Raw genomic sequence first — 14,054 nt, forward strand, 5'->3', positions numbered from 1 at the left:
GGTTTTTCTATTTATTTGACCTAGATTTTTACCCCAGATGACCCAAATACAATCCCACCCAGATTTCATCAAGAATTCTGACCAAATTTCATAAAGGTTGGATGAAACTGTGATCTCTAATGTCTACACAAGGTTTTTCTATTATTTGACCTAGTGACCTAGTTTTTGACCCCAGATGACCCAAATAAAATCCCAACCCAGATTTCATCAAGATAAACATTCTGACCAAATTTCATAAAGATTGGATGAAAACTGTGACCACTATTGTCTACAGAAGGTTGTTCTATTATTTGACCTATTGACCTTGTTTTTGACCCCAGATGACCCAAATACAATCCCAAACCGGATTTCATCAAGATAAACATTTTGACCAAATTTCATCAAGATTGGATGCAAACTGTGACCTCTACTGTCTACACAAACAAATTGTTGACGGACGGACGCACCGACACATGCAGGCACGCACAACGGACACCGGACATCACACGATCACATAAGCTCACTGTGTCACTTCATGACAGGTGACCTTAAAATATGTGTCGGAGATCAACATGAACAGTTGTGGTTAAAATCCCATAGAAACAAGGGCTGTTTGTAAAACATGCATGCCCCCCTATATGGGCTATAAGTTGTAGTAGCAGCCATTGTGTGAATACGTTTTTTGTCACTGTGAATGGTGGTGGTGGTGGTGGTGGTGGTGGTGGTGGTGTAGTAGTAGTAGTAGTAGTAGTAGTAGTAGTAGTAGTAGTAGTAGTAGTAGTAGTAGTAGTAGTAGTAGTAGTAGTAATAGTAGTTGTAGTAGTAGTAGTAGTAGTAGTAGTAGAAGTAGTAGTAGTAGTAGTAGAAGTAGTAGTAGTAGTAGTAGTAGTAGTAGTAGAAGTAGTAGTAGTAGTAGTAGTAGTAGTAGAAGTAGTAGTAGTAGTAGTAGTAGTAGTAGTAGTAGTAGTAGTAGTAGTAGTAGTAATAGTGGTAGTAGTAGTAGTAGTAGTAGTAGTGGTAAAAGTAGTAGTAGTAGTGGCAGTAGAAGTAGAAGTGGTGGTGGTGGTGGTGGTGGTAGAAATAGTAGTAGTAGTAGTAGTAGTAATAGTAGTAGTAGTAGTAGTAGTAGTAGTAGTAGAAGTAGTAGTAGTAGTAGTAGTAGTAGTAGTAGTAGTAGTAGTAGTAGTAGTAGCAGTAGCAGTAGCAGAAGCAGTAGCAGCATTACAAGACCAATACTTAAGAATGATCAAATAGGAAAAGGTAACCTAGCACTGGCAGTAAATATGGGGCTCATTTACAGGTCAGATTTGGAATCTCTGCTGTAAAATGAGATTTTGAATGAATTAAAGGGAGGCAAATCTGTAATAAAAAGAACATGCATTAACCGTAGTTGTTTCCCTTGTTTGAACCATGCTAAATCCTTACAAATTTAGAAAGAATTGGATGAAAAATTTGGACTTTATTGCATAAACACCATTTTCTCAATTCAAGGAGAGGTAATTCTGTACTTCATGGACCAATAATGCTCATTTTTTGTAGGGTTCGTGTCCTCATTGATATAAAGACACTGTGCAAATTTGGAAAGGATCGGACAAAAAATGTGGAAGATTTTTGAAAGTTTTCACAAAATAGGCAAAAACGAATAAACATGCAAAGTTCAACGAGCTCCTGCGGCCATGTTTTTTGACGAATCAAATTTCTTTGAACAACTTTTTCAGGGGAGCCTTCAAAGGTCATCCCTGTGAAATTTTTTGAAAATCTGATGAGCGGTTTCTGACAAGAAGATTTTTTAAGGTTTTTACCATATATGGTCATGGCGGCCATCTTGGTTATGTGATCCAATTTTTTTAACAATTCTTTTGTCCCATGACCTAGGGATGCTCCACATGAAATTTAGTTGAAATTGGCTGAATGGTTTAGTAGAAGAAGATGTTTACAAATTGTTTACAGACAGACAGACAGACAAACAGACAGACGGACGGACGGACGCCGGACGGTGAGTGATCACAATAGCTCACCCCGAGCTATCGCTCAGGTGAGCTAAAAACTGCACTTCAATGAATTTTCCAACCTTGGTTTGTGTGTTTGCTTACAACAAACACACTATCAGCAAAATACCTCCATTCAAACTCAAGTTATGAAGCGGAAACTCTTTCCTTTTTTCTAGACACATTTACCTTAACTTTGAACCGTTTAGACAAATATGCAATCACAAGCTACATAAGCTACAAATACTCCCAGTGCAATACCTCCAAACTGTTTATATAGAGGGGAAACGTTTTTCTATTTTTACCAACAATGAACTTGACTTCGTCTTACCAGCCCCAAATACAATCAAAAGCTAGTTCACCAAGCTTGCAGGATGTATATAAAAATTTACATAAAGATAATATCACACTAAAGTTATTGACTGGAAAACACCTTTCTAGTGTTAGTAACAGTGACTGTGGCCTTGATAACACTGGCCCAAAATTCAATCCAAAGTTAGGTCTGCTTCAAAGCAATCTACATACAACATGTCAGTGCAATTCCTCCATCCAAACTCAAATTATTGAGCAGAAACCAATTTTAGAAACTGTGCCCTTGACCAAACTTTCCCCAAATACAAACCAAGCTAGGTCACAAGCAAGCTTGCTATAGCCCTTTTGCATCTAGATAGGTCAATGTAAACTATACTTATTGCTGGAAACTACCTGTTTGACCCCACCTGCAAGACCCCCCAATCTAATAAAAAGGATTTTTAACAGGCCATAACGCAATATAATATTTTGTCGAAAACCTCATTAAAGCCATAGAAAATTCTGCCACTCCAAGATGGCGAACTCACTGGTGACTTCCTCCTCAATCTTATCGAGGCGCTCGCTGATCTCTCCCTGTACACGTAGGATGTGAGATATGAGGTTCTTCTCGCACACTTCCACTGGATCCTCCACCACACTCTCAGTGCTGTCAGAGTGTGTGCCTGTGTCCTCCTCGCTGGGAACCACCTGTATACAGACAACCAGGGGCATATAGTCAGTAAGCTCCAAGGGGAAATCATAACATATGTTGCACTTGACTGATTTTTAAGATTTTTGGATAACAAATTAAGATTAAAACATTAAACACCAAATACCCAAACCTTATGGTATTGCAATTTCACATGAGACTGTATAAGTTTTCACTATATACATATTACAAGAGGGCCTGCCCCCTGGCAGCCATGTTTTTCAACCAACCGGCATCACTTTTGAACTCATCCAAGATATTATCGGGACAAATCTTCTGACCAAGTTTCATGAAGATGGGAAAATAAATGTGGTCTCTAGAGAATTAACAAGGTTTTACTATAGCCATATAAGGAAAATGCCCCGCTCCCTGGTTGCCATGTTTTTAAACCAACCGGCATCATTTTCGAACTCGTCCAAGATATTATCCGGATGAATCTTCTGACCAAGTTTCATGAAGATTGGACAATAAATGTGGCTTCTAGAGTGTTAACAAGATTTAACTATAGCCATATATAGCCATATAAGGAAAAATGCCCTGCCCCTTGGCAGCCATGTTTTTCAAGCAAAGGTTACGATTTTCAAACTCATCCAAGATATCATTGGGACAAATCTTCTGACCAAGTTTCATGAAGATCGGAAAATAAATGTGGCCTCTAGAGTTTTAACAAGGTTTTACTACAGCCATATAAAGAAAAATGCCCTGCCCCTTGGTGGCCATGTTTTTCAACTAACCGGCATCATTTTCGAACTCGTCAAAGATATTATTGGAATGAATCTTTTGACCAAGTTTTATGAAGATCAAACAATAAATGTGGCCTCTAGAGTGTTCACAAGATTTTACAATAGCCATATAAGGAAAAATGCCCCGCCCCTTAAACGTAACCATTTTCGAACTCATCCAAGACATCATTGAGACCAATGTTTTGAAGTATATATGTATCATGTGATCAATGGGTCCTAGCAATTTTTCACTCTGAAGGTATGATTTGTTCTAAGTAGAGGGCAAATAGACGATTCTTGAAGTTTTTATTTTAAATATTTATTTACAGCTCTGATGGCCTACATATGCACCAGACCTGAATGATTTGAACAATTTTGAAAGAGGGTCACACAAGGATCATTCATGTGACGTTTTGTTAAAACCTGCTATGGAAATCAGTTGGAGAAGTTGTAAGAAGAAAGTGTACATGTACTCATGTAGGCACCGTACACATAGACAAACCTTTGACATCAGGGTATCCTCAAAGCTGTAGGCACCATACACATAGACAGACCTTTGACATCAGGGTATCCCCAAAGTAGGCACCATACACATAGACAAACCTTTGACATCAGGGTATCCCCAAAGCTCCTCAAGTAGGCACCATACACATAGACAAACCGTTGACATCAGGGTATCCCCAAAGTAGGCACCATACACATAGACAAATCTTTGACAGCAGGGTATCCCCAAAGTAGGCACCATAAACATGGACAAACCTTTGACATCAGGGTATCCCCAAAGTAGGCACCATACACATAGACAAACCATTGACATCAGGGTATCCCCAAAGTAGGCACCATACACATAGACAAACCTTTGACATAAGGGCATCCCCAAAGTAGGCACCATACACATAGACAAACCGTTGACATCAGGGTATCCCCAAAGTAGGCACCATACACATAGACAAACCGTTGACATCAGGGTATCCCCAAAGTAGGCACCATACACATAGACAAACCGTTGACATCAGGGTATCCCCAAAGTAGGCACCATACACATAGACAAACCGTTGACATCAGGGTATCCCCAAAGTAGGCACCATACACATAGACAAACCGTTGACATCAGGGTATCCCCAAAGTAGGCACCATACACATAGACTAACCTTTGACATCAGGGTATCCCCAAAGTTGGCACCATACACATAGACAAACCGTTGACATCAGGGTATCCCCAAAGTAGGCACCATACACATAGACAAACCTTTGACATCAGGGTATCCCCAAAGTAGGCACCATACACATAGACAAACCTTTGACATCAGGGTATCCCCAAAGTAGGCACCATACACAAAGACAAACCTTTGACATCAGGGTATCCCCAAAGTAGGCACCATACACATAGACAAACCTTTGACATCAGGGTATCCCCAAAGTAGGCACCATACACATAGACAAACCTTTGACATCAGGGTATCCCCAAAGTAGGCACCATACACATAGACAAACCGTTGACATCAGGTTATCCCCAAAGTAGGCTCCATACACATAGACAAACCTTTGACATCAGGGTATCCCCAAAGTAGGCACCATACACATAGACAAACCGTTGACATCAGGGTATCCCCAAAGTAGGCACAATATACATAGAAAAACCGTTGACATCAGGGTATCCCCAAAGTAGGCACCATACACAAAGACAAACCGTTGACATCAGGGTATCCCCAAAGCTCCCCATGACCCATGTGTGCTCAGGAGAGCAAAATAATGTTTGATTGTAAATTTAGGAATCAAACTGCAGCATTTCGTCCCTTTTATATGAACTAAAATTATTTTCACATTTAAGACATAACCATATAATTCAGACCATACCTGTCTATGTTGCTCATTGTTTGTTAATTGTTCTCCATGCTGATCTCCCAAATTGGAGCTAACAGATGTCTGAGCCTCTTGGCCATTGCTGCGACATATCTCCCTACTTAACAACGCATTTGATTCCACATTTTCACTCAGGTTATTTGAGCTATTGTTTCCATCAACAGGACAATTATTGGTATTATGGTTTGTAGCAATATTGTCAGAACTACTTTCACTTAGATTCACATTTCTGGGGGACACAAGATCTGCAGATGTCATGTCAGAGCCAGTTTGGCACTCCTGCTTAATAACCACTCCCCCACTACAGTTGCCCATACTGATATCAGGCAGCACAGAGGTAGCACAGTTGTCTCCCTTGAGGTCAATGTCCACTGGCTCTGTCTTAATTTCTGGTTTATCTGCCCCTGGTGGAGGGCAGCTCTCTATAGTGTCCTGCAGAGGGTCATACACATCCCAGTCCAACCTCCATTGTTTCAACTTGCTTTCATCTTTGGTCCTACACATATATAAGAACCACGCTCTGTGAAAAGGGGGTTTAATGCATGGGCATAAAGTGTCGTCCTTCATCAGGGATGACACTTTCAGCCTTACCTGGATATTTGCTAAAAAGCGACTTTCTTTAAACATAAAATATAAAAGCGGAGAGTGTTTTCCCTGATAAGCCTGCATGGACTGCACAGGCTAATCAGGGAAAACACTTAACGCACATGCATTAAACCCCCTTTTAACAGAGCATGGCCCATAATTATTATAACAAGCAAATTCGTTGAATTGATATCCCCCGCCAATATGCATCTGGACACAAAAGTGTTATATTTGACACTCAAAAAAGCATTTTTTCAAGACACAAAGGGCCATAACTCCGTTATTAACAGATAGTGTACAATGCCATTTGGCGAGCATCATCCTCTTATCCATATATACACTCATACCAAGTTACAATGAAATCAGCCAAAGCACTTCCAAGATATGGCTCCGGACACTAAAAAAAAGCATTTTTTCAAGATACAAAGGGCCATAACTCCGTTATTAACAGATGGTGGACAATGCCATTTTGCGTGCATCATCCTTTTATCCATATCTATACTCATACCAAGTGTCAACGAAATCCGCCAAAGCACTTCCAAGATATGGCTCCGGACGAACGGACAACGCCAAAACAATATCCCTCCGCCTATGGCGGGGATAACAAGAATTATTATGGCACATCAATAGTCTTTTCAAAGTAAAGATTTGACAAAGTCTGATTTAAATTCTTACATTCCATCTTTGACCTTAAAATGTGACCTTTACCTTCAACTAAGACACCTTGTTTCTACTTATGCCACTCAATTTGAGCATTTTTGAATCTTCTGCCACTATTTTTGAAAATCAGACCTGAATGATTGAATGTCTTGTAAAGAGGATAACCCATGGATACTTCCTGTGAAGTTTCCTTCAAATCTATCAGGAGTTCATGGAAAAAGTTGTCAGAAGAAAACATCAACTCACTCACACAGGCAAGCGATTATCTTTTTTATTTGCTGGCAAAACCAATACTTATTTAATATTCTAAAAAAAATCTGATAAGATGTTGGTTTATTTTAATATAAATCTTCTAAAATTAAAATATAAAGGTGAAATAAGTAAATTATTTTGACGTTACAATATTTAGCATGGATAATTTAAGGCCCTTATTGCAACCCTATCAAAACAATAACTTTACCAGTTTAGTTTTCACTACATGTACATTTCAAAGTTATTTAATAAATATACCTGCACACAAAATCCACAGTAAATACAAGGAATGACTGAAACACTTGGCAAATAAGTAAAGACGTAGAGAATTTCATATAAACAAAACCTGAAACTGTCTTTAATCAAAGATAAGAAAATCAGACAATTGATTATTGTCAGGCAGGCAGAATAATTCATTTCTAATGAATACAATGGTGCATCTGTTTAATTAGTGGATCAATAAATCTACTGAATACATAATTGAAGAGAATTGTCAGAATAAAAGGTAATTACACTGTGATAAATATTTGGACTATTTAAATGTGTACACAATGCAAAGTATTTGTTAGTTTAACATATAAAACAGGAAAACATTACATGTTTAAACAATCCTTTGAATGGTAGCTTTAGGCATTAACACTTAAGAACTTAAAGAGCTGGTTTGATAAAGTTTCAAAAACCATTGAAGATCTTGGCAAAGATATCATCAAAACAATTATTTTGAGCAAGTTTCATGTTGATGAAAACTGGTCTCTAGAGTTTTCAAAGTAATTGACCCAGTGACCTTGTAAATGACCCAGGTCGTCAAGTTTATAACTCGGCAGTGATACATTTGGAACAATTATTTTTTTACCATGCTCATGAAGATTGGGTAATAAATGTGGCGTCTAGAGTGTTGCTAGGTTGATTCTAAAATCTGAACTATTGGCCAAATTTTTTACCCAACATTTCAGCACTCAGTAAAGATATTATTGGGACAATTTATTTGAGAAAATATCAAAATCATGTCCAGACAAATGTTATGACTGAGTTTCAAGATCATAGGGCAATTAATGTGACCTCTAGAGTTTTAACAAGCTTCTTCTTTTAATTTAGTTGACCAAGTGAATAAGATTTAGAGCCATGTTTACCAGTTTGGGTATCTCTTGTCCTTTCGTTAGGACAAATGTTCTAAACAAGTTTCATGAATATTGGGCTATAAATGTGACATTGTTAGGATTCACTTTATTTTTCGATAACAAAGACAGGAAAACTGCCATTCCAAATGCCAACCATGTCTTTCAATGGACAGTAAATATTTTCTAATTCTGCTGAGATATCGTTATAACAATTGTTGAGAGCAATTTTCATGAACATTGGGCAAAAAATGTGACTTGTTAACAATATTTTAGTACAGCCATATAAGAAAAACTGCCCAGCTCCATGGGGACCAAATTAAGGGACACAAGAACCATTTTCAATTGGGCAAAACATGTGACTTCAGAATTCAAAGCTTTTTCTTTAACATTAATTTATTACCTAGTTTTTCACCCTATGTGACACAGTATCGAACAAGACTGAGATATCATAGTGACAAATGTTTTAACAAGTTTTATGAACAATTTGCCATAAATGTTGCCTCTAGAAAGTTGAATGTTGACAACAAACAACAAATAAGAGACAAAAGATATTCACAAAAGCATACCAAGAGCTTGGTGAGCTAAATATACGTTTTTATTACATCAAGCAAAAGTCATAGCAATTTAAGTGATTTATTTTCAAAGCACCAACTTGCTAATGTCAGTTTGGGACATCATTAGTGTAAGTATGAAATCATAAGGAATGCAGTGGCATTACATAGCGTTTATATGTGAGGAATATAATTATGACACCATCCTTGACTTTGACATAGATTGTTATTATTAAAAGCAAAGTCTGACAAATTTAACCATTGCCTGATTGCAGATGAAATCTAAGCTCTCGCAATTGATAAACATTTTTCAATTTGCAATAAAAAGTCCCACCAGGCTGTTAGAAAATAAACCAACGAATTATCAACCATCAATTTACGCATTTCAGATGTAAATCATTACCACATACTTCCTTTACAAATTTTCTATCTGTATTGTTTTTCCTTAGATCTTAGAGAAAGTGTAATGCCTAGGTCCCATTTTTTTGAAAATACAAAACACGTCAGATAAACTGAAATTATATTGTTCACTGATAACTTTAAAAAGCAAAACAAATAAAAAATATTTTTTTTATAAATTTAGTTAAGAGATTGACTTTTTGTTGTTGATAATTTTTTTGATAATTATAAATCCGTCTGTTGATTGAAATTGCTTCTGGCTATTGCATGCTGAAATTTACATAGCTCTACTGGCTGTGAAGATGAAAAAAGTTTTTCAGACTGAAAGCAAAAAAACTTAGACAACTTGGCTTTGAACTTTTTTTTATTTTATGTTGATAACCTAAAAAAGGTTCACCTATGTAAATATGTCACTTTTGTCACAAGAGAGGCATTTCTTCATACATCAGATAGATTAAATCTTTAAATTTGAAGAAGTGTATGCATACCAGATTCATTATATTTTTAATCATAAAATAAATGATTATTAATATAAGTAAAAATTACTAAAATAATACTAAATTAAATATTTATTAAATAACCATGACAATTTAAACTCAAAGCATTGACAATATTACCTATTGACCATGATAATATTACCTTCTGACATTAAAACAAAATTACCTAATAATCTTTAGTTGCAGTTTTAGGCTGAAGAGAACAGTATTCAGGTGGTGTATCTCGGATACAAGGTTGTGTGTTGCCTTTACTGTGCTGCACTTCTCTTCTGACATGGGCGGCACATTGAGAAAGTTGAATGATGCAATCTCACCTGTCTTGAACCAATCTTGTTCATGGATGTACTTGCTGCTCTCACGAACCCCTGCAGTGAATTGTCAACATACATACAGTCACCATATTCATCCTTATCATCATTATTCTTATCAACATCATAGTCAACATCAGAGCCTCAAGTTTACAAAAAAAGTTTTCAGGATTAAAACAACATGCATAAAACCTTGATATGAACCTTAATTGCTCTAATATATATTTTTGTCATGAATTTCCCATTTTTATCTAAGTAAAACAGATGTATAATATAATAAACATGTTTCAAAATATGAACAACTGAGCGAGCTGTTGATAATCCAATTCAAACATGGTCCTGGAATTAGAAATCAAACAAAAAACAAAGAAAATGTCACAAGGACGCCAATGTTACCTGGTGGATTTTCGCAGACAAAACAGACATATGTTTTCGGCAGGGTTCTCTCTGTGATTCCGAAGCACGCTGCATGCTGCCAGCACATACACACCTCACACTGCAATTAATAGGCCATTGGTTAACCCTTTACAACTTAGATACGCAGTTTTCACGCATTTGTAGTCCCTTACAAAGTTACATTTCACTTTAGAACTTTCTTACTAGATTCAAGTTGTTAAGGCTTCACCTCCAAACCTTAGATACTGATGAGAAGCAAGCAGCGTAAATCCTGAACAGACTGTGAGTTACTCGCAGGCTGTTCTGGTTTTATTCTGTTTGAAAAAGCTATTTTCACTTGGCTTCTTATGGGGGAAAAGGTTACGCATTTAGAATCCTGGAACACGATAGCATTCTTATGTACAATGACCTGAATAGAATTTAAACATCCATGTACATGTACATTAACCCGTGTAAAGTTACAACACCCATCGCTAATGACTGGAATAAAATTGAAAAAGCCAAGTAAAAACAACGGAAAAGAATTGCAGCATGCATGTAAAACAAGAGGGTCAAGATGGCCCCTAGTTCACTCACCTGAGAGGAGTCGCTTCATTTAATCTTTACCTAATGTCAAACATGACCTAGATATCGACCAGACAAACATCCTGGTCAAGTTTCACCATTATTGAACCATAACTCTGGCGTAGGGAGTGTTTTTGCTTTTGTAAGATTTGAAATGGTGACCTATATTTTGAATTGACCCCCCAAACATCAAACTTTTGATCTTGTATAATATAATGAAAATTTGGACAATCTAAGGGCAATAATTATGGCATTAATTATGTGATTTTGCTAATCATCAAACTTGACTGAGATCTTTTAGCAACTTTGATAAAGAATGATTGAGAAATGTGAATGCTAGAGTGTTTACAAACCTAATGTTGACTGACAGACAGCGGACAAAGACCAATCCTAAAACCTCACCTGAGCAATCAGGTGAGCTAAAAAGTGTGTTTCACAGATCTGTGCCATTTTCCAACTTGTCCAAGAAATCAATAAAACCAATGTATTGTCTAAGCTTCACAATGATTAGGCAAAACATGTAACTTCTATAGTGTTCGATCACAAGGTTTCTCTCTATATAGACACATAAGGAAAACTGCCCCACCCCCCCTGGCAGCCATGTTTATTGACCCATCGGGACCATTTGCAAACTCATCTGCAATATATATAAAACAAATCTATTCACCAAGTTTCATGATGATTGGGCAAAAAATGTGACTTCTAGAGTGTTCACAAGCTTTTTTTTTTACTATATAAATATAAGAAAACTGCCCCCCCCGGCAGCCATGTTATTCAACTGACCGGAACCATTTTCCAACTCAACTCTCGTATCAAGGAAACAAATGTTCTGACCAAATTTCATGAAAATTGTTTAAAAAAATGTGACTTCTAGAGTGTTCACATGTTTTCACTGTATACATATAGAGAAAAATGCCCCGCCCACTGGCGGCCATGTTTTTTCACCGAACTGGACCATTTTCGAACTCGTCCGACATATCAATAAAACCAATATTTTGATTAACTTTCATGATGATTGGGTAAAAATTGTGACTTCTAGAGTGTTTACAAGGTTTCTCTATAGCCATATTAGGCAAACTGCCCCGCCCACTGGCGGCCATGTTTTTCAATGGACCGGAACACTTTAGAACTCTACCAACATACCATGAATACAGACATATAGACAAAGTTACATAAAGATTGGGCATTAAATGTGACTTCTACAGTGTTTACAAGCTTTTTCTTTTTTTTTGACCCAGTGACCTAGTTTTTGACCCAGTTTCAAACTCGAACGAGATTTCATTGGGACAAATCTTCTTACCAAGTTTCATGAAGATCGGACAATAAATGTGGCCTTTAGAGTGTTTACGAACAAATGTGGACGGACGGACAACGGACAAAGACCAGTCACAAAAGCTCATCTGAGCAATCAGATGAGGTAAAAACAAGAGCTGTCACCATAGGATGACATATGCATGATAGAAGTTATAGCATTTTTTGAAACATTAATGCAGATTTGAAACCTAAAAGCTGACCCTAAGTTCAAGGTCAAGGTCACAGGGGTCAAAATGTGTGTGTGTATGGAAAAGCCTTGTCCATATACACATGCATACCAAATATGAAGGTTATACATGAAGGGACATAGAAGTTATGAGCATTTTTCAAAACCTAAATGCAGATTTCGAAACCTAAAAGCGGACCCTATCTTCAAGGTCAAGGTCACAAGGGTCAACATTTTTGTGCGTATGGAAAGGCCTTGTCCATATACACATGCATACCAAATATGAAGTTTATATCTCAAGGGACATAGAAGTTATGAGCATTTTTTGAAACCTAAATGCAGATTTCGAAACCTAAACGCGGACCCTAAGTTCAAGGTCAAGGTCACAGGGGTCAAAATTTGTGTGCGTATGAAAAGGCCTTGTCCATATACACATGCCTTCCAAATATGAAGGTTATATCTCAAGGGACATAGAAGTTATGAGCATTTTTTGAAACCTAAACGCAGATTTTGAAACCTAAACGCGGACCTTAAGTTCAAGGTCAAGGTTACAGGGGTAAAATTTTGTGTGCGTATGGAAAGGCCTTGTCCATATACACATGTATACCAAATATGAAGGTTATATCTCAACGGACATAGAAGTTATGAGCATTTTTTGAAACCTAAACCCAGATTTCGAAACCTAAACGCCGCCCCTTAGTTCAAGGTCAAGGTCACAGGGGTAAAAAATTTGTGCGCATGGAAAGGCCTTGTCCATATACACATGCATACCAAACATAATGGTTATATCTCAAGGGACATAGAAGTTATGAGCATTTTTCGAAACCTAAACGCAAAATGTGACGGACGGACAGACAGTCTGATCACTATATGCTTCCTTTTCTTCGAAAAAGGGGTCATAATTTTTTTATTTTTTTTTTTTGGGGGGGGGGGGGGGGGTCAGGAATTCTGGGTTGGGGCATGGGGTATTGTTTGGGTGGAATCCATTGTGGTATTCAGGTAAGTGTTGTTTTGTCAAAGTATTAATAAAATCTGGTCATAAATAAAGATGCAATGGCAATTCAAGCAAAATGTTCAATTATCTAAGTATAAAAGGGGACATTATTCTGTCAAAATGCTTGATACAGTTGTCTGCTCTTGTTTATAGGTTGGTGTCATGTTGGTAAACAAGTATGCAAAATATGAAAGCAATATGTCAAGGGACACAGGAAATATTTGGGGTAGTACGCAAACTTTAACATAGATTTATCAATAATATGCATATTCTAAGTATACAAGGGGCCATAATTCTGTCAAAATGCTTGATACAGTTGTCTGCTCTTGTTCATAGGTTGGGGTCATGATGGTAAACAAGTATGCAAAATATGAAAGCAATATGTCAAGGGACATTGAAAATATTTGGGGTAGTAAGCAAACTTTAACATTTGCACGCAAACGGGCACGGCAACGCTGACGCTGGGTGAGTAGGATAGCTCCACTATATATATTTCATATATAATAGTTGAGCTAAAAATCAGAAACTGAGAAAATGTAACGAGAAAGCATTATAGAAAAAAAATAAAATTAATAAACCATGTTGCTTTCCTTTGTACGCTATGTAATGAGAAAAGCAGAAATAGATTTTATAGATATTCTAATAAATAGTGTAAATAAATAATAACAGTTCTAAGTTTAAAAGTTGCATCACTTTAA

General features: G+C 37.1%; 1 protein-coding gene and 1 long non-coding RNA gene across 14 annotated transcripts in view; both read right to left on the reverse strand.

The window, feature by feature from the left end:
• LOC127846559 (PHD finger protein 20-like) overlaps positions 1-14,054 on the reverse strand; it is a 254,732-nt gene that overhangs the window by 212,646 nt on the left and 28,032 nt on the right. For all 10 annotated transcript variants that reach the window (XM_052377944.1, XM_052377945.1, XM_052377940.1 and 7 more), the window contains exons 14-17: positions 10,319-10,418; positions 9,781-9,979; positions 5,547-6,048; positions 2,807-2,966 (exon numbers count right to left, since the gene is read on the reverse strand). In XM_052377944.1, the coding sequence (XP_052233904.1) occupies positions 2,807-2,966; positions 5,547-6,048; positions 9,781-9,979; positions 10,319-10,418 (961 nt within the window). The remainder of the gene's footprint in view (positions 1-2,806; positions 2,967-5,546; positions 6,049-9,780; positions 9,980-10,318; positions 10,419-14,054) is intronic.
• On the reverse strand, positions 4,449-5,540 carry LOC127846600 (uncharacterized). Of its 4 annotated transcripts, none has more exons than XR_008033557.1 (3): positions 4,890-5,320; positions 4,596-4,840; positions 4,449-4,546 (listed from the first exon to the last, which is right to left on the reverse strand). It is a non-coding gene; the product is annotated as an uncharacterized LOC127846600 (long non-coding RNA). The 4 variants fall into 4 exon arrangements; XR_008033556.1 differs by lacking the exon at positions 4,449-4,546 and adding an exon at positions 5,331-5,540 and having other exon boundaries at positions 4,569-4,840; positions 4,890-4,987; XR_008033554.1 differs by lacking the exon at positions 4,449-4,546 and adding an exon at positions 5,331-5,540 and having other exon boundaries at positions 4,569-4,840; positions 4,890-5,134.

This window comes from Dreissena polymorpha, chromosome 9 (assembly GCF_020536995.1).
Source record: "Dreissena polymorpha isolate Duluth1 chromosome 9, UMN_Dpol_1.0, whole genome shotgun sequence".
In the NCBI taxonomy this organism is placed as follows: Eukaryota; Metazoa; Mollusca; class Bivalvia; order Myida; family Dreissenidae; genus Dreissena; species Dreissena polymorpha.